At 33.3% G+C, this 27,436-nt stretch overlaps 1 protein-coding gene and 1 long non-coding RNA gene across 9 annotated transcripts in view; one reads left to right on the forward strand and one right to left on the reverse strand.

Moving 5' to 3' along the window:
* The window catches only part of LOC118196463 (cell adhesion molecule Dscam1-like), a 1,288,074-nt gene that overhangs the window by 391,758 nt on the left and 868,880 nt on the right, over positions 1-27,436 (reverse strand). For all 8 annotated transcript variants that reach the window (XM_085816870.1, XM_085816863.1, XM_085816868.1 and 5 more), the window contains one exon: positions 16,265-16,382. In XM_085816870.1, the coding sequence (XP_085672996.1) occupies positions 16,265-16,382 (118 nt within the window). The remainder of the gene's footprint in view (positions 1-16,264; positions 16,383-27,436) is intronic.
* The window catches only part of LOC146997164 (uncharacterized), an 85,671-nt gene that overhangs the window by 32,824 nt on the left and 25,411 nt on the right, over positions 1-27,436 (forward strand). The window lies entirely within an intron of this gene.

Genomic DNA, 27,436 nt, shown 5'->3' on the forward strand with positions numbered 1-27,436 from the left:
TATAATTTAAGTAAAACGCCGTAACATGTGTTAATCTTATAATAAAGAACTAGCCGCTAAAATAAAGTTAAAACCAACTCTAAAATGATTAGAAGATACGTATAAAATAAATAAAATATAACTTCCGCTAGTAAGTAAATAGTTAAATAGATAAAATTTATAATATTCTCATCTTGCTTTCCGGAAAGGGGACGCTAATACACTTTAGACATCTTGCTAATACGCTTCAGACTCATCTAGTTTTCATATCTTCCTTTCCTAAAAATATTACTTTTTATGTACTGATATTTTATATCATTTTAAAATATTTTTTTTTGCTCCCCATTTTCCACTGCTTTCTATTACTACATGAAAGGCTTTCATCTCGAACTGTGCATAATAAACATTAATCTTGCATAACAAACCGTAAATATATGTGCATAATAGACTTAAATTTTGAATTTTCCCATCCATTGTTTAGCTTAGCTTACAGTGTTTTATGTAATGCTATAAATACTTATTAGTTATGCAGAGCGGAAGGCGTTGCAATTCTACAAAGAACCGTTTCACTCATTTGAAGTAAAGTGACAACATGTGCATGAAACTTGTGATAACTGAATCTGGTTGTTAGGAAGAGTTGGGGTACTCTTTATAACATTAAAATTCATGAAGTGATGCCATCCAGGACAGCGTACATTTTGCTAATATAAAGGAAAGCGTATTAAGGATTTCTAAATCATTCGTCTCATTGCCACATTTTGAGACTGGGGCATTTAAGCAAAAGAGATTGGGTTGCTTTGATCGGAAATAAGACCCTGTCATACTCTACAATCTCTTATCTACCAGTCCAAAACACCACTTCAAAACATTACTGGTTCTACGCATCAGCCTTTCTAGAAATTAAAGTGACAGTACGTCTTGCTTAGGACAAATAGCAAAAAGACGCGTTATGGCTACGCTCCTAGAAATGCCAGAAATATTTTAGCCACCAAATGTTACAGCCCTCCATTATATTTAAAGAAATTGAATAATGGAGAATCTGCATCAATGTTTGTATGTTTCTGGCACTGTGAAAAAACAACGGAAGCTAGAAACATCCAATTCTGAATAACGTAGTCTTCCACCCGAATATGGGCATCTGGAAGCCCGAATTTTGAATTTAGAATTTGCTTTCTTATCTATTTCATATTTTGTAAAACTTTAATGAATTTTTGATTAACAAACTGAACGGTTTTAAAGCTAGCATTGCCAAAACAGTACGGGAAAAAATCTCCAGCGTGCGAGACTGTCTATCTGAAATTAGAAAGATGTGCTGTTTTACTGTTTTAAAACACACTGCCCTCCAAAAGTTAAGGAATAGCATGTTTTCAAAGCTCACGGTTACAAAATATGTCAGTAACGTTTAAATTCCCATTTGAAATGCCTTGAATTTTATCTCGTTAAACGTTAAAAAAAGACGGGCGTAATATAAATTCTAAAATCTTTCAGATTTTTTTTAAATTTCTAATTGTTTAGTGATACTGATTTAATATAAGAAGAAATGCATCCTTAATTTAAGCAAGTTTATTTAAATTGACTAAACTTTGGTAATTTAGAAACATTATAAAAAGTGGCACATTTTGTTTTTCTCACTATAATTTGGAGCTAAGCAGGTAATGATAAATGCTCTTACTAAAGTCTTCATTAGCACGTATGATCAAATCTTACGTAATTTTTAATATCCATGCTTTCAATGAGAGAAATAAATCAATTCAGAACCAAAGAAATTTGTCTTTTTCTTTATATACAATTTGAAGTATTTGTTAATTTGTTACTTGGATAAAATTCGTAACCTCTTTCAAGCAAAAAAAGTGTAACTTGAAATAAGAGAAGTGTAATGCAGTGAGTGTATAATTATGAATGCTTATTTTTTCGTAGCACTTAAGAGCAATCGCTTAGCAACTGGAGGAGCTACATATTATTTGGTATTTGTGAATGATGAGAATAGGATAGATTAATGATTAGAATCTCACCAGAACTAGGACACTGAGGTTCCATTAAGGAAAACAATGACCTGTATAAATGATAAATGTCCGAATAATGTGTGATTTCAAAATGTGAGAGAAATTGTTTGAATCTTTTCGAAAATGAATAATGAAATTATTGAGTAGACGCAAAGAAAACTTTGTATGAACGATGAACTTGTTTTATCTCCAGAATTGTAACATATGAAAACAGTCATATGTTCTCTGGGTTCTTCTGCATAATTTATTCTGGATTTTCATCTCTGTTGCATTCTATCATCGAAATATGAATAAATAAATGTCTAGTTGCAAATATAAATACTACTTTACTGTTAATAAAAATAATTTGGCAAAATTTATAAATCTATCATAAGCATTCCTTTTCCTTTTTTCAAACAGATGCAAATAAAAAGGTGACACTGTAAAAAATTCAGATATTTGTACTATATTTTTGTGTTCTTAAATTTTTAGCGAGCAAGATAGACAAAAATAAATTTAGCGGAGTATTTAAAAAAATGTTGATGTGTTATGCAAGCCTGTGATCTAATTACAGTTGGAACATGAAGCTTGTTTAAAAGAAACAAAGGAAACTCGCATATCGGTGTTAGCTATGAGACAGGATCATATTCGCGCATAAAAGAAAGATGTAAAAGAAATTCCCAAACTCGTTAGTGATAACTGTAAGCTTGACGAATATAAAACTATAGTTGGGACGGTTCCTAAATTTTCTCGAATACGAACCTAATGCTTAAAGATTTTGGCAACTTCCGAATCTTGAATATCTTGAGAAAACTGATACGGTATATACGCTTAATTTATGAGAACTTCAAGAAAAACATGTGAATTTAAATTACAGAACACAGGTAAAATATGAAGATAAATCACACGTAATTTAAAAAAAAATAAGTTAATTTCTACGATAACACCAAGACTGTTGTCACAAAGAAAAACCGAACAGTAATATAAAAAAGTAAAATTCATTTAAAAAAATAAAGATGACTGTCATGCTCACATTTTTAACATAATCTTTCAAATTAGGTAAGAAAGAAGAAGAAAAACTATACATTTTACTTTTAATTTAAACAAAATTTTATTAAATTAATTAAAACAAAATTTGAAATTTCCGTTTAATGACAAGATGTCAAATGTACAGTTTCTAAAATTTCACATATATATTTATAAAGGATATAAATGAAATTTTGAAGTGAAGTAATTAAAAAATTTGAAGTTGAGGTTAATTTTGCGAATATAATTTGACAAAATATATTTCACAAATAATTCAACTTATTTTTTTAAAAATTTAGTTAGGTACTTTTAAAATTAAAACAAATGTTGAAGCAGAAGGTTTATTTCAAGATAATTTTCATTCATGTACGTTTGCTTAGACAAATAAACATTTAAAATTAATAGTTAAATTCTCACCAGAAAATTAAAAAAAAAAAATTAAAACTTCTTTATTTTAAGAATCCATAAAAGCATATATGCAATGGGACACTCAGAGCCGCTACGAGGTGATAATTGTGACCCAAGTCAAATGGGTCTAGCATTGATTGTGTTCTTTTTTAACGAACGCTTCAAATAAGTGACAAAAAATGTTCAAAATTTGAGTTAAAAATTTTAACTTTTTGTAGGTTAGGATTCGAAAAATTTGAATAATGAAAATGCTTTAAAATTCGAGTTTTGGAATCCTAAGACTTTCCTGAGATTCTGGGAATTCGAGTGTTCTAAAGTCTTATCTCTAATAAAAACTCTTTTACAATTAGAAATATTACGCTTCATTTAATAATAACTAATATAAAGTAAAATTACATTAAAATACAGTGGGATAAGTACGATAATATACAGTGATCAAACAAAACGTTATAACACCATTTACACCATGAGGATATACTTACAAGAACAAAGTAGGTGGGTGACACGTGACAAAATGGGAATACTATATAAAGATACTAAAGCAAAACTCTGCTAACTACTTATGCAAGTAATTGAGATTTTTTTCTGATTTAAGCGATTATGATAGTACGAGACCAGTCTCATCAATCAATGAGGAGAGATTTTCCTCGCTTTTGTGTAGACAGCGAAATTTAATGATGGTCAGAAAGTGTACCTAAGAACAAAGCTCGTTGGACTGTGTTGAATATATGAGTCAGGAGGAGTTATTCTATATTATTCCATTTCCAATTTGCATCAGTTTTTTTTTTCCTGAAAAGTTTAGTAAATAGCGTTATCGGACCATACAGCAATGGAAATGACGTGCCTGGTTGAATGAATCTCGGTTTCTAACACATCAATCTCAATGATCATACCAGAGGAATTGTCTTCCAGACAGTCAGTTGGTTCCAAGCAGTCAGTCGCTAAGCACAGTAAACAGGCCAGTGGTAAAGATATTATACTTTGGACGATTTTCACTGGCTAATGGGCTTATAGCTTCATGGCCTTATGGCCCTCATCTCGGCGGTTAACCTTTTCAAGACCAAAACGTCCAAGATACCGTTTCATTCAAACGGCCACAACCGCCCGAAACGGACGAGATAGGCGAGGTTGTTTTCTTCCTTACCCCTAAGGTATATAGTAGCAGGTGCCAAAATGGAATGTATCAGTTTATTGCAGACACATTGTCCTAAAAGGATTTATATCTGGTTTCTTATCTTTAATTTGATGTGATCTCACATCTTTTTGTACATTAATAGACTGGGTAGGAAGAAAATTGCAGTGAATCTCGAAAGATATTTAGACGCGTTTTTGTAAGCATTAAAGTAAAACAAATCTCTGAAGTTAAAGAAACAAGCATCTCAGCTGTTAAAGTAAAAAATAGCAACAGTGGATTTGGAAATGTCATCGCTATTACATTCCATGACATGTCAGCTGATATAGTAGTTAGTGATACTGATTGCAGTATCACTAATTACTATACCAGATTACACATTATTTACCGGAGAGGACAGAACTGTTTTAAACACAACTTCTATGCGGCAAGAAGGTGCTTTCAGCATGACAGACCGCAAGCCATCTTCTAAGGTTGTTGGTAGGGACAGAGACCCTCGAACCGTCTCCTAGGTTGTTCTTCGTGAGAACTAGAGCAGAAGATTAACAGTTAGCAAGTACAGAAATACCTAATATCTTACTATAAGAATGCAAAATTGTCGGCCTTCTTAATTAGTACTGTGATTAAAATGTGACTTTGATTTTTTTACCTGCTATTTTTTCTTTTGCTAATTTTCATAATTTAAATGCCCATTTTATTGTTCTTTTTTATTACAGGGTTAATTTTATCTAATTTGTAAAGACTGAACTTTATTCCAACTTATTCGACTACACATTATTGCCTTTTATTTAAAAAATATTTTTACTAAAACAGAAATAAATGTAAAATTAATAAAATTAAGTAACATGTAAAACAAAGGAAAAGTAACACGAAATGGGAGGGGGAAAAAAAACTTCTTGATTATTGACTATAGAAAAGATCGGATACAAAGTCAAATTTTTGTTTTTTTGGAAATTCATGAAACACGCTAAGCAGTACTGATGTAGTTGCAGAATAATAATAAAGTTATTTCTCAAAAAGATGATTTAGTGGAAAAATTTGACAAATTTAACACTATAATGTTATCTTAGGTTATTAAAATACTCGTATATTAACTACATTTGATACAATCTTAAACTGTTACAATGAAATTAAACATATGTGTTGAAAATGTTTAAGATGCAAAAGTGGTAGTCTGAGAAACAGGCATAGTTTAATGCTAGAAAGTGTAACTTTTCTATTTGTTTAATAAATTCTAAAATTTGTCGATATTATTCCCAATGACTGTAATATCCTAACTGATTTGGAAGTCCTTAAGCGCTAGAATATTGAAGAACTGTGTAGCGGCTTATCGGCTGTATGCAAAAGACAAATCCAAGGAAGGATTAATTTACCCTTTATTATAAATCAAAATAGATGAACAGATGGGCCCTTCTCTGGGTCATAGTAAGCCTCTACTTGGGCTTTTAACTCAAGACAGAGAATAAGAGACTAATCTAACACTAACTAAAATAAAACCAGCCGAAGCTGCACATAATTAACTGACAGATTTGGCCTTTATTTCAGATCACCGGCGAAATCAAGGAGGCACGTACGGCCGAATAGCTTAAATAGCAGCAACAACGCAGCCGGAAGGCAGACATGCTCTTCGAAGCTCTTCTAGTGAAGTGATTCCGATTTCAGCTTAAATACTGGTTTCCACATAATTTCATAAAACGCAATCATAAAAACTCATTCTGGTTGGGAATCTTAGGTGGGAAACTAGAAAGTAAAGGAATGGCTTGTTAAAACAAAATAACTATTAGAAAATTAAAATAAACCCCTATTTGATAACAATATCTTTTCACATGAATACATCACTTCATAACTTGTTCGACTGTAATTCAATTCGAAAATGTCGCATTGTCGGTCAATATTGTTTCTGGTCTATTTTTTTTAATGTATTACAGTTTTAACTCTAGGAAGAGTTATAGATTTTTACGTAGGACAGCATGCGAAAATTTCGGGAAGATTATAATTTATGTATTTATTGTTACTTTATCCCTTTTAATAAGGTTTTGAATGCATTTAGGATTAACACACAATTTGAATTTCAGATATATTACTTCTCACTAGTCTTTTATTATCAAATCGAAGAAGTAACAATCACTTTCATAAATGTTACTTATTGTTATTTCTTTTATAATTTTGATTTTTAAGTTATGTATTAAAATTTATGTAAGTATTATGCATTAAAATTAATTAAATTTATATATTATGTATTAAAATAATTTCAGAATTTTAAATTATGTATTAAAAAATCAAATCTAGATAGGCATTATGTTTCCTTTTGTGACATATATAAATATCTTCCTCATAAATTTTCATAAACGTTCCGAAATTAAATCGTTATACCCTGCAGCATTTCCGATAACAATCATTATTAATGTAATCGAGGTGAAAAAAATCTTTCATTAAATCTCGGTATAGCAGTCCAACAAAAATGATTCCACCACATTACGCTATTCTATGGACAAAACCTTAATGTTATTAATCTAGAAACAGAGTTAAAGCGATTTATTCAAAACTTTACTTACACGCTATTAATCTTGAAACATCAGTTTCTGATATGAAATAAAATTTTGAAGAAGTTCGGTATAAACTCATAAGTAAATTTTATCTGCACTCTATAATCTAGCAATATCTTTAAAGACAGATGTTTCAATATGGTACTCCAGCTTTTGATTTAAATTCATATTCTGAAAATAAAGTCAAATTATAAAGTTTATAACCACTCAAAATTAAATCGAAAAATTTCCTTTTTAACAAACACAAAACCTTACCCGTAATCTTTTGTACGCTTTCTAGCATAAACGTTTAATAAATGAATTTAGTAAAATGCAGTCGAAAATGTGATTATAATTTTGCCAAACTACTTCATTACTGCTTGTAAATGTACCTCACTGCAACTTATGAAAATTTTCGGGCGAAATAACGAACCTATACTTTCTTATTCTTACGATTAACACCCAACCGCCTGGGGTAAGTTATTGGCACAATAAAACAAAACAATACCCTGGTGTCCAAAATCAATTTAGGTGCGGCATTAAAATTCGCTTATCTCGCGTAATTAACGAAGATTTCGAGAGCATTATTTAAGATTTTCTCTCAAACGGGTGGTAAACATGCGAAAGTTACTAGCATACTTTCCGGCTACTAATTATAAAACACCAAAGTAGGGGAAGAATCTGAGTATGTTAAATAAACTTAGACGTAACCCCCAGGCGAAGATAAAAGTTTCATGTCCCCGTTGTTTTGATTTACAAATTGTTAGTTTGCAAAGTTTCATTGTAGAAACCCAGCTTCCACAATTTTGTGGCTACATGAGAGTTAAAATACTTTGTTAAAGCTTGCAAATGAGAAACCACAAGAAGTTAAATTATTTTCTTGGAAATTTACCCGCTTTTACAAGAGATAATTTTATGCTTATTTTTGTGGAAAGTAAAAGGATAATCAATTAGATAAAAAAACTGCCAAACTGCTTTATTTTCTTTTACTTTTATTGAAGATTAACTTCTTATATATATATATTAATGCAAATTAAAAACTGTTCAAAACCTAATTATATTGCACGCTTGTAGCAGCAACAAGTCGTGATAATAATTCAAAACAAAATAAAATAAAAATACCTTTAAACCTCATCCCACATTCAGTTCCGAATAAGGTATACGCCAAACCTAAGAAACTAAGCACAGTGGCAAACATCAAGAAATAAGGGATCAAAAATATGCCAAAATTAAAAGTTTAAAATGAAATTATGAAAATGAGGAAAATTCTAGTAACAAACAGCAGCGCTATCGCACTTCTACGTATTTTCAACATAGCTACGTATTTCGCAGCATTTTTAGCACAGCACAATAAAAGCGCGACAGTGGTTCACCGCACAGTCAGAAATGTACAAAAAATCAGAAGATTGCCAATTTAATTTGATATCCAAGTCAAAATTTAGTTTGATAAAAAGAAAATTCGTTGGGATTCCTCTTACAAGCTCATGAAAATATATTTTGTCTAAGAATAAAGTACGATTTTGAATAAAACCATAAATAAGAATAACAACAAAAATCCGTTTTAACGGTTTCATTTCCTTTTGTCTTTCTTCTATCAGCTATGCAAAATTTATGTATTAATTATAGAAAAGTAAATGATAAAACCGACATTATAAATTGCTAAAGCTTAGCTAAAAATACTAATCCAGCATCTCTCGCATATAAAAATAAAAGCCACCCTCTTGCTTAATGAAATCTTTAGCATTTTTTGTTATAAATTTGGATTTTCTGGATAAAATTTAATGATGGGGTTGATATAACATTTCAAACCTTTTGCTTTGCATTATTGCATTTCAATTGCACAGTGAAACTATGTTGACAAAGCTACGTTTCCAGCTCCAAGATTTCTTCAGAAATTGAAATGAAATGTAATTAGAGTAATTTGCGCATTTTTATTAAGAGAACTGATTAGCAGATGCGTATTCTCATCTTCTAAAATAGTAATCTTTTCAGAGAAGCACTAAGAAAAGCAAACCCTTGAGAATAAGCAATAAACTGATGCAAGACCGTTTTAGCCTGCAGAGATGCCTTCCGCGATGACGAAGAAGTAAATTACTGGTTTAGGAGAAATGGATTTGATCCTTCTCTTGGAAAGCTTAATAAATATGTCGGCAAAATTGGGCATGAGAAAGGAAATGAGAAAGAAATGTTCTGGAGATATCTTAGGAAAGTTAATTCTCTTAGCTTTCCGCAAAATAAAATATTTCTCCTTTTCTAATGAGTTTTCGTCTTTTGCTGATTAGAAACGTTTCTCTCAGTAATTAATAACTACCAGGATAAAAGTATGCAACCACTAAAAACGTATTTAATATGCAATGTAATAGAGAAACGGAACTGGCATTCATATCATTCGTGTTACTGTAATTTATACTACCACTGTAAAATATATTTATTTTAAATATTATAAAACCCAGCTCACATATATTTCATAAAAACTCATTAAAATTTATTGTAGTTTATAATTTAAAACACATAAAGTACAAGAATGAAAATGATATGTTTATTGTAATCCATCCTTGTTCTTCTTTTTAAGAAAGACGAGATTCTAGTCAGCTTACATATCAACCTATGTATGAGATGACATTGTTACTGCGAAAGGACCATTTGTTTTCTAAATGGGAAGCTATTTCGTTAATTCGTTGCAACTTTTAGCAAGTAAATTTCAGAATATGTCTTTGCATTACTTACAATGAATTCGGTACAGCTTAAGAATATAATATTTTTCTTACCTAAGAAGCCAAATTAAATTAATTCCAGTTATTGAAAATTTGTAACGTATTTCTCTCATGTATCAAAGGAAAATATCAGTAATAAATTAATACATATTTACGGAGATATTACCTGTAATATAGCCATTGGTACAAATCTAAAGTAATCGAACTGCTTTAATATGTTTGTGCTGTACCTGTTGTGTTTGTGCTGTATCTAATTATGTATTTAATAGGGAAAGAAAAATTAGATACAAAATTTGAAATATTGTTTCTAATTTTCATTCGGCTTCTTTTACATAACTCTGTATATTAGACTTACAGACAAGTGCTTGTTTGAACGCGGAATGTGTACTCTTGTTTCCTAGACACAAGAAATAATCTTCTTTATATTTCTACTTCTATTTAAAACCTTATAAAGTTTCAATATGTATACATAATGACCAAAAAAAAAAAAAAAAAAAAAAAGATTTTGTGCTTGCATCTGAAGTATAATATATACACTTACACACTTTTATTTAATTTCCTTAAAATGTTTTCGTCAAAGATTTTTGAAAGTTATTTATCTGGTTACGATTCAATTAATGGAAAGATAACGAAAACAATTATTTAAATGAAAGTCATATTTTTGGAAATATTTGTGCTAAAACAGAATGTTCTTCACGTTTTGAGACACTGCATAACGTGATCTGTAGTTAGAGAGTTTTGAAAAAAAAAAGTGTGGGATCAAACGTCTCCAAAGATATACGGGATGAAAATTGTCCTAAAATGGCTCATCCACGCGATTTCTCGAAATGATAATTATGAATGAAATAAATCATTCAAAACATGTTTATAAAGCAATGGTACAAATTGAGTTTATTGAAACATATAAATTATAAATAATTGAAATATTAATTTGAACAACACTCAAATTTCGTTTGATTTACAGCGTATAAAATGAAAACTTGATCTGTATTATAAGACAATGATTATTTAGCTATCAGCTTTGAGAGATTACTTCTGTCTCTTATTAACCTCTTTGTCTTCCATAACGCGTCTAGCGCGTTCAAGTGAAACTTCTGCAAAGCGGCCGTAACGCGCTACAAGCGTTCTTCTACATTTAAAACTTTTAAACGTTTAAAATGCTTTCTAAATTTTTACTTGTTTGAGTTTTGCTTGTTCTAATACCTCCTAGAGAGCAACACTAATCAGCAATTCTATTTCTAATTGAATTTGCCTCTGGTTTTATGAATATTCGCGCCATTTTACATAAGATTCAAGACAGTGAGAGATGGCTTCAACGTCTACTCAGCAGAGAAAGAGAAAAAATGAGGTTTTGAATTGGAAAGACAAAAAGGATATACGTTTGATGAGTACAGTCCATAATAACTCGATGACTAATGTTGGAACACGCAAAAGAACTGTAAAAGACCAATAATTGTAAAAGATTACAACAACAAAATGGGAGGGGTAGACCGCCTGGAAGAGATGTTATCAAATTATTCTGCTGTTAGAAATAAGCAGAGATATTATTTTTCCATTATGCTTTATTTCCTTATAATTTTACTCAATAGTCCTTGACATTCATCCACTACGAAAGTTGTGTATGAAAAGTTATGTTGTACAGAGAAAACAACATTACACGCTACGAAAAACAGACGGCCGCTGAGGAGAATTTTCGCAGACAGTAAAGGACGGCGAAAGGGTTAAAAACTACACCATTCTCCACTTACATTACATTGATTTATTTTTGTGAGTACACATGGAATAGTTTTATTTTTAACATAAGTTTACTTCTGACATCTGATTGATATTCTTTGTCAAATATTAAAAACATGTAATATTTTCTAGCAATGATATGATAACATCAACAGAATTAAGCGCAGTGCACTTCAAAATAAGTTGTATTGTTTGCAAAATAAGAGTTATATTTAAGTCTAAATAAAACTTTCTTTCTTCTCTCCAACGAAATTCGGTTTCCGATTCTTAAATTTGATAAAATGTTTTCTCATAAATAATTTTAAAGTAAAGATGCAAAATTGTCTTCTGAAAGTTAAAATGCTTTATATGAAATTTCTAAAACAAAGGAATAAAATTACGCAACAAATAAATTATAGACGCTGCTTCAGTTTAAAAAAGATCTGCGTTTCTTTTAGGAGGAGAAAACTAATAGGATTATCTTAAAAAATATATTTTCTTACTTTAAGCTCCCTGTATGCTAATGTCCCTTAGTTCTTAATTCTGCCAATTGGTTATTTGTCCAATCTAAATTAGGTGCGCTACTTTTGAATCCCACGACTTCCTTCACTGTGGAACAGTAAAATTGCTGCACTAATAAATGTATACTGTCAACATTAATAAATTAAGCAATTAGCTAAACCATACTTATTTTACAAATGGATCGTAATGGAATGACGAAATGCTTAAAAGTTAAGGTAATTTTTGATGTCGTACAGAACATGCAGAAAGCGTTATCCTGAGTATCCACTTCTGCACACCACACAACAGCAGCTATGATACGTTTGGGCTGAAAAGAAGAATGGACTCTCTATAGCAGTGTGGGGTATTCTCGTCCACACATCTTCAACGCTTTCAATGCTGTTTTTTTTTTTTTTTTTTTTTTTTTTTTTTTTTTTTGTCAGCCAACAGGTTTTGACCCGATAGTTACTCTCTACACAGTTGTCTCTACAACGGTTCAGACATTTTTAGTTGGGGAGAAACATTCCTGCCAACACAGGACTGGCAAACACTATGTATTAAATAAACGTAGAATTCCATAGCCTGTCTTTTTAACTTGCTGAAAAGCAGAATTACGGAGGCAAGAAGATATGACGCAGTAAAACCTAAGTAATGTAACTGTGGCTTGTGTAAGTCAGAGATGTGCGGACTACAGGTGAAAGGAATGAGCACCGAATAGTACCCATGCTAACATTTGGAAGGTTTGGGTAGCGGATTGAAGAATGTAGGCTTCTAATGCTCTTTCTTCTCAGTGCCTCAATGCACGACTATGACCATCACTCATGTGTGACTAATAACAAGGTTTTGAGTTCTGCAATTCATAAACAACTTTTAATACCATCCAATGTATAACTTGCGTATCGGCTGAAAGACAACATTATAGATTAATTAAATTTTAGCTAAAAGGATTTAAATTAACGAAAACTGACAGAATAAAATCTAGAAGGAGGAGGGAACTGAAAATATATTTTCATCCAATATTTAGTTAAAATTGTACCAGATAAAAGGGCGACAAAAAGAAAGTAGTAAGAATTAATTAATATTGCGTTCGTAAACTTTAAATATTGAAGTCATTTCCAAGGATGGGAAAGTTAGACAACTTATTTTAACCGATACCAAATGTAAGTTACTGAACGTTTATCTGTTCTGTCTACTTCAAATATTATAAAAATTGTTTTATAAAAGTATGCCAATGCCGCTAATTATGTTTCTTAATTTTACGAAAAATTTAGCATGTTATTTCGATTATGGGCCCATTTTATAAAAATTTAGAACACTATTAAAATTTTCAAGAAGGTTAATACATAATGTTTTAAATGAGGTAACCTTTAATTTATTGACTAGTTCTTATTTTGTTTAGGTTTTAACTAAGTAATAAATAAAAATATATTATTTTGTATAGATAAGCTTAAAATGATAATTTCAATGCTGCTAGCTAGAAATTTTGAAACAGCAACAAAATGCTGCCCTGCTTTCTTTATCTGCAGCATGCTTTCCTTTCCAAGAAACATCGATACGTTATTAATTAAAGGATTAATAAAATAACTAATTGTAGTTTCTATGTAATTTACTAGTAAATAATAGAAATAAGTAATACAATTCGTTCTTTGGTAGAAAATGAAAAACAGAGTACTCAAAGAAAGAAACTGAGGCTTCATATTTAAAATAAAATTTTCAGAAATGATTGGTATTATTTATTGATTTTATCAAAGAATTTTCTTGCAAAGTCTGTTATTGTTGTTGTGATTAATCTCACAAAATTGCGTCTGTTGTCTTCGGCACTATGCAGGTGAAGGCGTTGCTCAGTTCCATCCAAATTTTGAAGGATAACACCCCTGTGGGGACGAGCCCGAGTGTCTTCGACCCCTCTTCCCTTACCACAAACCTCTCTCTGGAGGACTATGGGTGTGCCGTATATTTAGAGTGCCCCATGCCCCACAGACATTATACATTTACAAACATCCACGCCTTCTCTGGGACTCGAATCCGGGCCTACGGCAGTCTGAGTCACTAACCACCATCCAGCTTAAGCAGCTCAAAGGCTCTAGTGTGATAATACTAACTGATTCTTTTATAAAAACAAACAGGTGCTATTGAAAGTAGAGTTAAATACTTTAATATTTATCTTGATTTTATTCAAGCACATGTTTTTATTCTGTGTGTTGACTTCAAATCTATTTTAAATGCTTTTTTTTTTTTTTTTTTTTTTTTTTTTTTTTTTAAGTTTGAAAATGTTTTTATAGTTTTGAAATGATAAAAAAAGAGCGATATCATTTCGTCCTTTTCTTGGCTGTCTTTCTTGCAGTTATTTGGAAGATCATTAAAAAGAGTTTGCTTACAAAAGCCATGTTGAAAGTCAAAATAATTAGAAAGTTGCTGGAATCGATAAAGTCCAGATAATTAAGAAAGAAACTACTGTGCGTCCATTTTTTTTTTGTTATTTATAATTTTCTCTATCTAAAAGAATATAACAAACTGCAAGAAGCACAAAAGTCGATAAATTAAAAAAAAAAAAAGGAAATTCTCTGAATTGTAAATAATGTTTGACAAAGAAAATTACTATCACAAATAGAATGTTTACTTTTCAGTAAGTTCTTCATTTCTTAAATTTTAGAAATTGCTTTTGCATAAATACATTCCTTGAACTTTCATCAAATCGGGTTTAAAAGAAAGTACTTCATTGATCGATAATGATTTCAAGAAGTTCTTTACTGTTGAGTCAGTAATTTGTGTTTTTGGAATGTTTCACTATAATTCCCTTTAAATTATTTGCTACTATATTTCATTAATAATGCAAAATATACTTAGTTAAAAAATGAGTATTTATATTGAGAATTTATTCAATATCTAACCGTAAATGCTTTATCAATTTACTACTTCCCTTAATTGGTACATTTATTAACTCTATTTTTTGTAATTTTGCATACGTTTTGGCAAATTCAATAGGAAACTAAATGTAAATTGATTTCCTTTCTCGGAAAAGAAAATCACAAACAGGCACACATGGCAGTCTACGATCTCAAACTAAACAATGATCTTCAGGATTGAGATTATCATGAAAACATAAATGTCTAAATATTTGCCTGATAGAAACCATTTTTGTTATCGTCAGTATATATTAAATAATGAATTTGAAGCTGAATATAAATTTACTGCTAGTTTCACTGTGTTAGCTTTACACAAATTTCATATGCGTATTTTGATAGAATAACGTGGATATTTGAGTACGTTTTATAATGAATAATCTGAAAAATGTCGTCTGCTCTCTGTTTGTCTCAGTATAAGCCCAAAAAAAGAGTAACGGGAAAAGGATATGTGCTTTATACTGCTGCACAGTGTTCCTTAAAAAACGCAAATGCTTGGCAAAATGTATTAATAGTTATAAATAAAGGTGAAACATTTTCTTAGTATGAAGTAATAAATAATGAAATAGATTTTGTTCGTTAGTTTGAAATAATGAAAATGGAAATAGCTTTTGTTTTTAAAAGCTATTAACCAGACTATACGAAAATATTGGCAGACAGAAATTATACACGAAAATTCAGCATATGCATTTTAGATAATTGCTGTTTAAAGCCAGTGCATAATTTACAACCTGTATCTTAAGCAAAGTTTTTCAGATTTTACACTCACTTATAAAGGTTTACATTTGTGAAACTTCAAGAAAATCTAACTGCATTACTTAAATTTAAATAAAGCACATTATGTATATAACATCATTATGCAATGATTTTCTTTCTAGAGATTTTCAAAATAAATAAATAAATAAGTAAATAAAAAGCACTGAGCTGAGCCATTTATGGTGCCTTTGTGGAAAAAATATCATAAATCCCAGCTGTTACTTTATGCAAAATTAGTTACTTTTCTAAAAGTGTTTCCTTTTGCAAGATTGAAAGAAACTCACGTCAATGAGTTCGAACTTTGTTCCTCAAACTACCAACAGCCAAAGCACAAAATAAATCTACCATTCATATTTGAAAATTAAACTTCGAAAGAAATTCCGTTTTATTAAATTTCAAATATCTGGCAATTTCCTTCTCTTCCTTTGAAAAAGTACTGGAAGGAAACTTTAATTTTAATCTCACCTTTCCGTGCCCTCAATATACTCTGAAAGGTCCAACGCAATCCGTCCATTACATTCATCTATTACATGAACAAAAAACGTTTCTTTTCAAGAAATCTCCGACCAATTTGTTAACTTCCCGTAATCAGCATAAATCAATTTCGAGGCTTCCAATCACCTACCTGTATGAGGGCGGAGGACTTCCTTGAGCTACGCATGGTAGTTGGGCGGAAGCACCTTCTTCAGTTCGCACTTGGAGTTGATGAAACGTTACTCTAGGTAGAGTTGATGCATGAGGTTCTAGAAAGAGAGTAAAAGAAAAATAAATAGCATGTTAAATTTTGCATTCGTCTTTGCAAAACATGGTGTTCTTTAGGTTTCAAAAATTTTTTTAAATGAACCCGAAAAGTGATTTTCTATTGTGACTGAAGATTAAAACATCAATTGGAAATGATTTATCACTATTTTGAAAACTTTAGAGATGGTTTTGAATTTTTATAAATAAATATAAAATTCAATATGTACTAAAATCTTATTTAATTACACACAAAATACAGTATAAACGCTAATTGACTTCGCTTCGTGTCTGTCTTCATTTATAACAGTTTCTATAAAGGAGTGCCTTTTTGGCTTAATTGTTACTAGAGAATATGCAAGTGCATTTCCATACACCTCTGTCAGAAACTATATCAAGCTAAGCGACAATAGCTTTGGGAAACACTTAAATACAATCTTGATGCAAATTTCTTATCTTTCATAATGAAGTTGCAATTAAGACTTATATTTCCTGACTATTAATCTTATGCATTTTTTCTTATTTTTTACCCAGCATGCTCATGAATTTCTCCATGTCGTTTTTTATTACATCGCTATTATTAAATTATGACGTATTTGTCTGAGTGCATAGACGTTTTTTCATTGTAGAAAAAGAGCGTATCCTGAGCCACCACATTTTAAACACACATTCTCCATCCGAACATGTACAATGAAGCTCCTTTTCAGCAAAATGAATTTTTAAATGACAAAATCAGCGATTAAAAAGGCGATGCGTTCCCACCGCTCGAAATCAAGCATTTTTAATTTCGGCTCGCCAATATGCTACCATTTTACAATACTAATACTAGAATAATTAAATACTAGAATATTTATCTTTCAAATTTAATCAATAAACTCTAGTATTTAAAAGCAATGTGCTGCCACTGAAAGACATAATTTACTTTCATCTTCCACTCTCCAGAGTGTCACTATTCGGCAAAGTGTTAGATATTTAATTTACAAATTTAATTTTTCTGCTATTTATTAATAAACTAAGCTATTTAATAGCAATTCTTAATAATAGCTATTCTTAATTATGTAGATATTCTTAATAATATTTTTATTTTTTATTTCAATAAAATGCATGTAATCCAGGATATTGGTTAAAGTACTAAATATTTGGATGAAATTATTCTATATAGTTTCAATAAGTCTCCGATCTATCTAAGAAAAACAATTTTGCTTCACAAATTCGACATTATTCGTCATCAAACTCCTCTCTTTAAAGATATTAACTCCAACGCACTAACGTTTCGAAGCTTTCTTCGCAGGACAATATGTCTTTGCTCTTAAAATAGGCCTCAAATCGGCAATCAATTCTTCATTTGAGCTAAATTTCTTTCTCTATTTAATGTCTGCAAAACGTTAGTAAGCGCCGAGGTCAGATCTGGAGAGTATGGTGGGTGGGGAATGATTTCGAAGCGTAATTCATTCAGTTTAACCACCGTTTTCATCAACTTGTGACATGGGACACAGTCTTGATGAAATAGTACATTTTTATTTTGCATGTGAGGTGATTTTTTTCTAGATTCCTACACTCAGTCGATTCAATAATGCCATGTATTATTCTCTATTGAAAGTTTAATCTTTCTCAATAATGGTCGATGAACTAAATACTATGTGCATCCCAAAATACGGATGCCATAACCTTGACAGATCACTTTTGAGTTTTTGGGCGAATTTCATCGCCTGCGTCCATTCAGCTGACGATCTTTCTTCCCTTTTTTTTTTTTTTTTTTGGGGGGGGGGTGGGGGTGGTCCGGCGTAAGCAAATACGGTACCCACTTCAAAAGCACCTTACTTATTATCTTATTCTAACCAATTATTTTTAGTTCTACTTTCCTTTCTCTCCTGATTTAAGCTTCCTGCCGGAATGTACATTTTAAATGACGTATTATGCTAAACTAAGCGTGTTTCAGAAGCAATATTTAAGTTGCGTTTTGAAAGTTCGTGAGGAGTACTACCGGAGTTAGTTCCGAGTTTATGCTGCCTATTTGAAATTAGCCCTCTAGTCGGTGTTAGAACACTTTCAATTTATACTGATATTTCTAGGCTCGGCTTTGCTGTGTGCAACCGATTTAGCGTTTAGTTAAGCTAAGGAGCTAATCTTTGGCCAAACTTATTACCGATTTGTTACATTCTTATTTTATGTTAAATTTAAGTTAGCCAAATGTGGTCGTGAATTGTGAGCACTAAGTACGTGCGTCTGTTTATTTTATTTCGAATAAAAGGGTTATTTAAAGCTTCATGTGAAGTATTTATTCTTCAAAGACATAACGAGTATTCGCTACTTCGTCCTCTACGTAGGGTCCACGTTGTTATGCTACCAAAAAAAGCATGGATACTATAACTTCGTTATCAATCTTATTATTATGCTTATATTTTCGTTATCAATCTACCTTCTGATATTTTTAAGATATCAGCTATCTCAAGCAGCATCACTTGACAGTCTTTCAAAACCATTTTGTGTCCTTTTTTTAATGTTTCAACTAACAAGTACCGATTTTGGGCAACCAGAGTGTGAAGCGTCAGCTGCGTTAGTTACGACCGCGTTTAATTTCAGCTTACCAGTCAATAACAGTTGATTTCCCAGGTGCAGTCTCTAGAACGCTTACGAGGCCACTGGTTTCAAAACAGTAGTTTTCGCCATCAAAAAATAATATTTAATCAAAACACAAAATTCTTTTTATGCATTGTTTTGAAAATTACAAAACTGGGGTCACTAAAATTACTGTAACCTGTAAACTAATTAACAGAATGTCATGAAAATTTGAACTGAATCGTTTGAAGGACGCTACTAAACAGAAATCATACCGGTATTTCAACAGTGTTCTCTTACATGTGTCAGACAGGAGATCTAATGAGTGATATATATATATATTTCTCTTTAAAATTACTAGTTTAACAGCGCAGTCATGTAAGTCGCTAGTATTTAACCCCTCGACGGTTACCAGATTAAGCAATTATTTCTTCCCAAATACGCGCGATATTTGTGAGATGACCATCGAGAGGTTTAGTAAATAAAATATTATCTGCACTTTCACTGAATGCTAGAGTTAAATTTTTTCATGTTTTATGAATGAAACATTTGTACAATATTTCAGCTTAAGTAAATGTTCTCATTTAGGCATGTTTCTCTCATTCTTATCTTATCGCAAATTTACATTCATCTCATTTAGCTTATATAAATTCCCTCATGGTTGAAATTTTTCATCGATTTTTAACCTATTTCCTGACGAGATATCCAGGTCATATCCTGTATACATACTCTTTGTCGAGTACAAATGCGATATACAAACTAGTTTCTTAAAATTCGGTTTAATATTTTTAATTTACTGTTTAAACGATTTTAGAATATATCTTCGTTGGATGAAAAAAATTAAAAATATCAGAATTTTACTGTTTGATCCATTCCATAGAGCATAACAAAATCGCTTAAATGCAACTCGTGTGAAAATTGCAGCCTACATTCTGAATTTTTCATATTACAGATAGCTGCATGCATGAATAACATCAAAATTGTAAACAAAGGAAGTACACTTACTTGGAAATCGCAAATAATTCATTTAACATTGATAGCATTAAAATTTCATAAAGCTTATATTAAAATTTCAGATCATATAAGCATTAATGTATCATTATTATTATTATTATTTATTTATTTGTGTTACTACGTCCGTAAGAGTTCGTAATAGATAAAATGCACACAGGTCAGACGATAGGCTAATAAAAGTTTTTTTTATCATATGAAACACTTCAAAGCTCTGGAATGTTTCACAGAAGTACTCGTACAGCAGTTCACAGTATCGCACAGTACAGTCAGCAGTTACACTTCAAACTACTAAGAGCGTTTAATACAGCGCAATGTAAAGAGCACCTAAAGAGTAAGCTAACCCGGATATATCTCAATTAACGCTGAACTAAGAACTCGCAAGAACAATAAGTAAACAACTGATAGCAGATGCTCTCTCTCTTTCCTTACACAGTTTTCAACCTGCCGCCAAGGTACTTCTAGTTTTTGCTGCTGTAAACTACTGGAATGCAATATGAGGGTCAAATTACGGTTGCAGATAATATGGTGATCAATTATATTTATTCCATTACAATACCTATTGCTGTGATATAGGGACCAGACCAAGATGTCGCTAAATTGACGCTAAGTTTGGCGACTTTTGGCGATTTCTGGCCAAATTTGGCAACAAAATAAGTCGCCAACACTGTTGTCAGCTTGGTGATATCTCGCCAAATTAGCGAGATACCTATTTACTTAATATTAAGCGGACTTACCCCCGTATTCGGACTTTTCTAACATAGCTCGTGTCTTTAGATTCTTCATGTTATATTACGCAGCAATAAATACAATTTCGCAAATGACTGCAGGTGACAGGTGACGGAGGACGGGGACGCCTGGCGTATAACATAGGTAAACAGGCATATGTCCCACGTCCTCCACTATCTCGAAAAAGCAACTCGCTGGAGCCCCGTGAGGCTGCACCGGGAGTTTACATGGCCATACAGGTGCTAGATGTCGGGTAGTTTTTACATAGGACGTTGTTAATAACACAAAATAACTTAAAAAAGAATATAAAGGATAGCATTAAAACACTAAAACACTCATATAAGCTGAAACACATAGATATACAAAATTCAACGTAAAAGCATAAAAACACACTCGTTATTACGTAACATAAAGACAAAAACACACACGAGAATACATATCATGACACATAGAATACATATGGAAACACGTAGAGCACATAAATGCAAATGTTACACACAGAAGAAACATATCAGACATAGTAACGTGTGCGTAAAGCAGTAGCGCTGTGCGGAAATATGCTCAGTTCACATAATACATAATGTACATACTTTCATTAGGGGCTTCTGTTGCATGAATTACATATTTCGTTGCATACACTATATTCGTGCATTGTACGGATATTATATATTTCGATTTACGATAACACATCATTCCATTGGGTGCCCAGTGCTTTACACTGATAAACATGTCAGTAACATTATTTCTGCAAGTTGGTGGCTATTGAAAGCGGATGTTAACACGAGGCTCAAAATTGAATGTGGAATGTGTATTACAGAATGTGTACATACTGCGAATATCTAATCGTTGAGTACATTGTCTGCAGTACCATGCTACTGTGGCTCGCAAATGTCTTGCCCTAGGGCGTTGATTTGCTGTACAACTGTGCAGATACTCCTTATAGCTGGCAGGTGTTTGATTATGAAACAATAGTAAAGTGTTCTATCATTCATTGGATGTGGTAAGTGGTGGTTTGTTGTTAGACCGCAGTCAAATAGGTAGTGCTCGGGAGAACCTAGCATGCCACAGACACAATTGTCAGATGCTGAGATGCCATGACGCATAAAATAAGATGCAAATGGGCCATGACCCGTTATGTACTGTGTCAGTGGGGCTATTGTTATAAGACGTTCCGTGTCTACCTTTGGTAGGAAGTTATACGTCCTTCTCCCTGTGTCGCAACTATTCCATTCTTCTTGCCACTTTTCTTTACAGATATTACGCAGAGTTTTTTTTTTGAGGTGTGAGACGGGGGTAAGGGCTCTTATAGTTTGTACGTGGATGTTGTTGGCAGCCTCATTAGCCAGACGGTCTGCGACGTCATTCCATTCGTTGTCGGAGTGTCCTTTCACCCATACCATGTTAAAGCGGGCTTGATGATTATTGCGTAAAAGTTGCTGTATATCTATGATGATGGGTGAAGTGTGGTGATGATCCCTGAGTGCGTGTAGCACTGACATGCTGTCCGTGTAAAAAGTCGCATTGGTAAGGGAAAGGTTGAGGGCATGTCGTAGCGCATTCAATATTGCTAGTGCCTCTGCTTGGAAGATACTATTGCTGTTAGTGAGATGTCCTTTCCATTCCTTTACTAGTGTGCCATGTTCGTAGTGAGCAAACGCGCAGCCCACTCCCTGATCATGTTTTGATCCATCAGTGAACAGTTGCGTAATCGCAGAGGAAGTGTGTTGTCTGGAGTGCGATTGCTGATGTTGGATTTTGACATGGATCCCTCTACCTTTGATGGCAGGGTGGATGTGTTGCACACTGCCAGGGAGTTCATAGTCTGTTGTTCTGAACGTAATTCCTGCATATGTGGCTTCTTGTCTGTGATGGGTGATTCGTACATAGGTAGTCTCTGCCTCTGCCTTTATGTTATGGCAGCAGGCCTGCAAGTATCGTGGCGGCGCTGGACGCTGTTGTGCGATAACCTCCGCAGATGTTTAATGCAAACGGCCGTTGAATTGTGGTCAGTAGCTTGGTCTTTCGGCTGCTCATTGGTTGTGCCCATATGACTGCTGCGTAGAGAATTATTCTCTCTGCCACTGTTAGATACAATAGTTTCCTGATATGGGGGTTTTGTCCCCAATTTCTCCCTTGAAATTGCCTGGCTTTCCTTGCGATGGTCGATGTTTTTGTACGTATTTTTTGGAGGTGCGGTAACCAGGTGAGTCTTTGATCCCAAGTGACTCCTAGATATTTAATCGTCTTCGTTATTTTTAAGTTCTTGTCCAGTAGCTTTATACATGGACGTCTTGTGGGATTTGTGCCAGGACGTGGAATTACGATGGCTGCGGACTTTTGTCGAGAGATGATTAACTTAAGTTTATTGCATAGGTCCGTGAATATCGAGCAGGTTTCTGTGGCATTCCGTTCCAGTTCATCTCTTGTGCGGCCAGACACCAGAAGAGCTACATCGTCGGCGTATGCTATGATATCTGTGTGCAAAGGCCATTCATGTTGTAGTATGGAGTTAAAGGTGATTATCCAGAGCAACGGACCGGCGCAAGAGCCTTGTGGACACCCTCTTTCCTGCCGCTTGATAGTGAGGCCATTGTTGTTGGCTACTATGAGGCTACGTGCATGTAGATAGTCCGTGATGATGTTAAAGATGTTTTTGGGACATTGTGCCTCTCTAAGTGCTTGCTTTATAGCAGGCCACCAGAGGGTGTCAAAGGCGCTTTGCAGGTCCAGGGATATGAATGCCGTGTGAAGATTTCTGCCTCTATTTTGTTCTATGCTATCTTTAAGATGACTCAGGGCATGCGTGGTTGACAAGCCAGTTCGGAACCCGTATTGCCGTGGGTTGAGGAAGTTGGTCTGCTGGAGATGGAATTTAAGTCTGTTTACCAGTAATTTTTCATAAATTTTTCCCAGAGACGAAAGTAGGCAAATTGGCCGAAACGAGCTTGGGTCATCTGGGGATCTCTGCTTCTTCAGGAACAGGACCACTTCTCCTTTTTTGAAAGCAGTAGGGAAGATCTGGTATTTTAAGAGCTTGCCGAAATATTTCTCGAAGAAGGTAGGGCGGGATGTGTAAGCCACCTTTATTATTGCATAATCTAGACCGTCTGGTCCCGGAGCCTTTTTTATGGGAAGAAAACGGAAGATTTGCTGTATTTCAGCTGAGTCGAAGGGTATGTCGTCTGGTGTGTTAGGAATGGAATGGTTGTCCCGTATCTTCTGTTGTTCTGTTGAGTCATCATCCGGGTTATCTGCTAGGAAGATTGCATTAAGGATAGCAGATGCTGTGGTTTCTGCAAGATTGGTGTTGTCTGAGTTATTGGCTGATTGGGCATAAAGCTGGTCAGGCTTGTAAACTTTATTTGTAGCTAGTTTATGCAGGATTCCATAGACGTTGGTATTAGCTGTGCAAAATTTCCTCCAGCTATTGACTTTGGCTCGTAGTATGCATTTTTTATAATGCGCTCTTTCCCTGCGGAATGTGGTCAGCAATGCCATTTTGGTGGCTTCGTCCATTACACCTCGGAGACGCCGTCTTAGGGCTCTGCACTTTTGCCGTAATTGGCGTAGTTCCTTAGTCCACCAGCATATGCCTTGTATGCGTTTAGCAGTGCGAGTCTTCAGGAGCTTGTCGCAAATACATCGCAATGTATTGAGGAGATGATCTGTATAAGTGTCTAATTCCTCTGGGCTGTTTATTTGGTCTATTACTTCTTCTTCACTCTGTAGGGTATCCGAGAAAGCCTTTGTTAATGCACGCAGTTTATTGCCTGGGATCTTGTAGCGCTTAAGGATAGTGATGCTTGTGTCGGTATTAATTGCAAAGTGGATATATTTATGATCAGAGCAACTCTCGTCGTCTGTGACCCTCCAATCTGTTATATTGTTGGCTATGTTACTTGTAGCTATTGTTAAATCAGGCCATCCTTTGTTGTATGAGTTGTCGAACGTCGGTGGGGCATTCTGAGTATTTATTAACTGTAGATTGGCTGTCATAATAAATTCTTCTAACGCTGTTCCTTTCGGTGAGGTATCTGGGTATCCCCAAATGTTGTGCGCATTTAGGTCTCCACTTATTACGTGAGGAATGGTAGTATGTTTTCTGTGTATTTCTGCTATACTATCTACTGCATTGCTGATGTCTTCTGGTGGAGAGCTGTAGACGGATGATAGGATAATCTGGGAGTTATTATAATTCAGAAGAATTGCAACATGATCTCGTGCCTGCTTGATAATGAGTGGGGACCATTGTGGATTACAACAAATGATCGCCGCTCTCGGGGGTAGTTCGTTAAGATGCGCTTTCCGCTGGAAGATCTTCCATGAGAGTGGTAGGCAGGCTATTGCGCCATTTCTGCAGTAAGGCTCTTGGAGAAGAATGATATCTATCTCATGATCGAGGACATACTGCACTAGTTGCGTATTAGCTGCTTCTGCCCGCTGGAGGTTAATTTGCGTGCATTTTATGGAGCCTGCTGAAGAATGAGGTAGAATCAGGTTGACTGGGTTGTCGATATTTGTCGGTAGGATCTCTTGTGAGAAAGTGTTGCTTCTTCAGACGCATTAGGTAGTAACATAGCATTGGTAGGCTGCTGTGATGTTATAGCTTTAGTATTGTGTGTTGCAGCGTGTGTTGTAGACGGCTCTCTGGTACATCGGGCATTCCGGGTGGTATGCCGGATGTTCAAAGTAGTAGGAGGTGCCGTTGCGGTAGTTACAGTCCCCGCAGTTGATACAGGCTGGTGACTTTGCTTGACAGACTTTGGTGTTGTGAGACTAGTGTAAATTTGATGGTTAACTGTTGCTTGGATAAATTTAACGCTCTTGAATATATATCTGTAATTGCGGAAATATTTCGAGGATTTTTCTAATTTGGATTCCTTTTATTGCGCATCATGAGAGGAGCATTTTGAGACCTTTTTTTGGAATTTTTGAACAAATATTTACGAATTTATCAAGATTTTTTGGACTTTGAAAATTCAGTTGGATTCAACCATAACAGAGCATTGTATCACATACTGAAATCGTCTTTCAAGGAGCTAAGTTTTATGTTTTTTCAGTAATTCTGGATAATTATTGGATGCTGGATACATATGGACTTCTCCCATCTGTCTTTGAGGAATTAGAATCACATCCCATACTAACTCAGACACCCGATAGAGTAGATAAGTTTTTTTTCTTAATATATACGTTCATTTGATATATCATAATTATCTTCCTTTCTCTTACTTAAACTTATTAATTATTTGTATTTATGTAATTTGTTATTTATTCATTTCACAGTATCCATATTTATTTATTTTATCTAGTTAATTTCATATTTCCTCTATTTATAATTTTATATTAGTCGGTTACATAACAATATACCATTATTCCCCATAATTACATTTACTTAATATTTTCCTGTTCTTCTGAAATATTTAAACTGTGATTGCCACATCTTTTTACATTATTTTAAATATTTATTCATTATTGACTTTAAATATTTATTCATTACTTAACTAAATATTTAATTCCTATCATTTTATTTTATTATCATTTTTCCTTATGCTTTTACACGTGCTCACATATTAAATTTCATTACATCTATCTTAAACACAATAAGATTCATTGACTTCCTTCACTTTGCCTCAAAATCGCTATATTTATTTTTACCCAATTTTGACTGTTATAACGATCCAACTTTAATACATTTTTCTATTTAATTGATACCTTTTTGCATGTCAATTTTTGACACTTTGAATGCTAATAACTCAGTAAATTGACATATTTTCAAAATTCCAAGAGTGTCACGATTATTTCTGACCATATTGACATCTTATTGTTAATTTTGGAGGTGATATCATAAAAATTTATTTTCCATAGGATTAACATTATCACACTTCTGACATAGCTTGTTTTACACAGTCTACAGTTTAAATCAATACTTCTCTGTTTCTTATCATTATTTCCAAACTTTTCACATACAACTACCTTCTTATTTTCTTCTTTGATGATTCATTAGCCAGATGGCTGTTCATGATTCTAACTTAGTACAATTAGCCCACCACATCAATTACATCTGAAGATACCATTATAGCTCCTGATATTGACTCATCAATTCCGAGATTGGAGAGTTTTAGTGCACATAGCTCATTTATTTATAAGTTCTTGGGCGAAAAACGTGCAAAACATAAATTGAACAAAGAAGACACTAAAATACTCACTGATTTCATAGACTTTGCACAGAAAATATTCTTGGAACAAGAACTACTCATCAACGCCCAACAGACACAAATTGACGTTTTGAACGGACAATCCGATTCTATAAAAAAGGTTTTGTCTATTATTGAACCCATTTCACAACTACCCACTCTTCAACCTGCCACCGATAGACCTTTATACTCTGAAATAGTACAGCGTACTGAAGAAGAAGCTCCTTTCCAATTGGTACAGAGAAAGAAAAAGAGACCACAGGTTCAACATAAACTTACAGATCACGTTCTCTTAGTTAAATCCACTGATCCAACTATAACTCCTTCTGCCCTACAACACCATTTAGCCTCCAAAGTCAATCCTTCCAAACTTGGTATTCCACTACAACAGATTCGTACCACCAAAAGCAAAGAATTACTTCTTAGGTGTCACACTAAAGAACATCTAAATAAATTAAAAGAGTCTCTTCACTCTGACAAAGTATTGAAAGATCAGATCAGCTACAGAGAACCGAAACCAATTAAGGATTCTATAATTTTATTTGGTGTGCCTGAGGATCTCACTG

The sequence above is a fragment of the Stegodyphus dumicola genome, chromosome 5, assembly GCF_044657685.1.
Source record: "Stegodyphus dumicola isolate Sdum_Otavi_A_Nest chromosome 5, ASM4465768v1".
Taxonomy (NCBI): Eukaryota; Metazoa; Arthropoda; class Arachnida; order Araneae; family Eresidae; genus Stegodyphus; species Stegodyphus dumicola.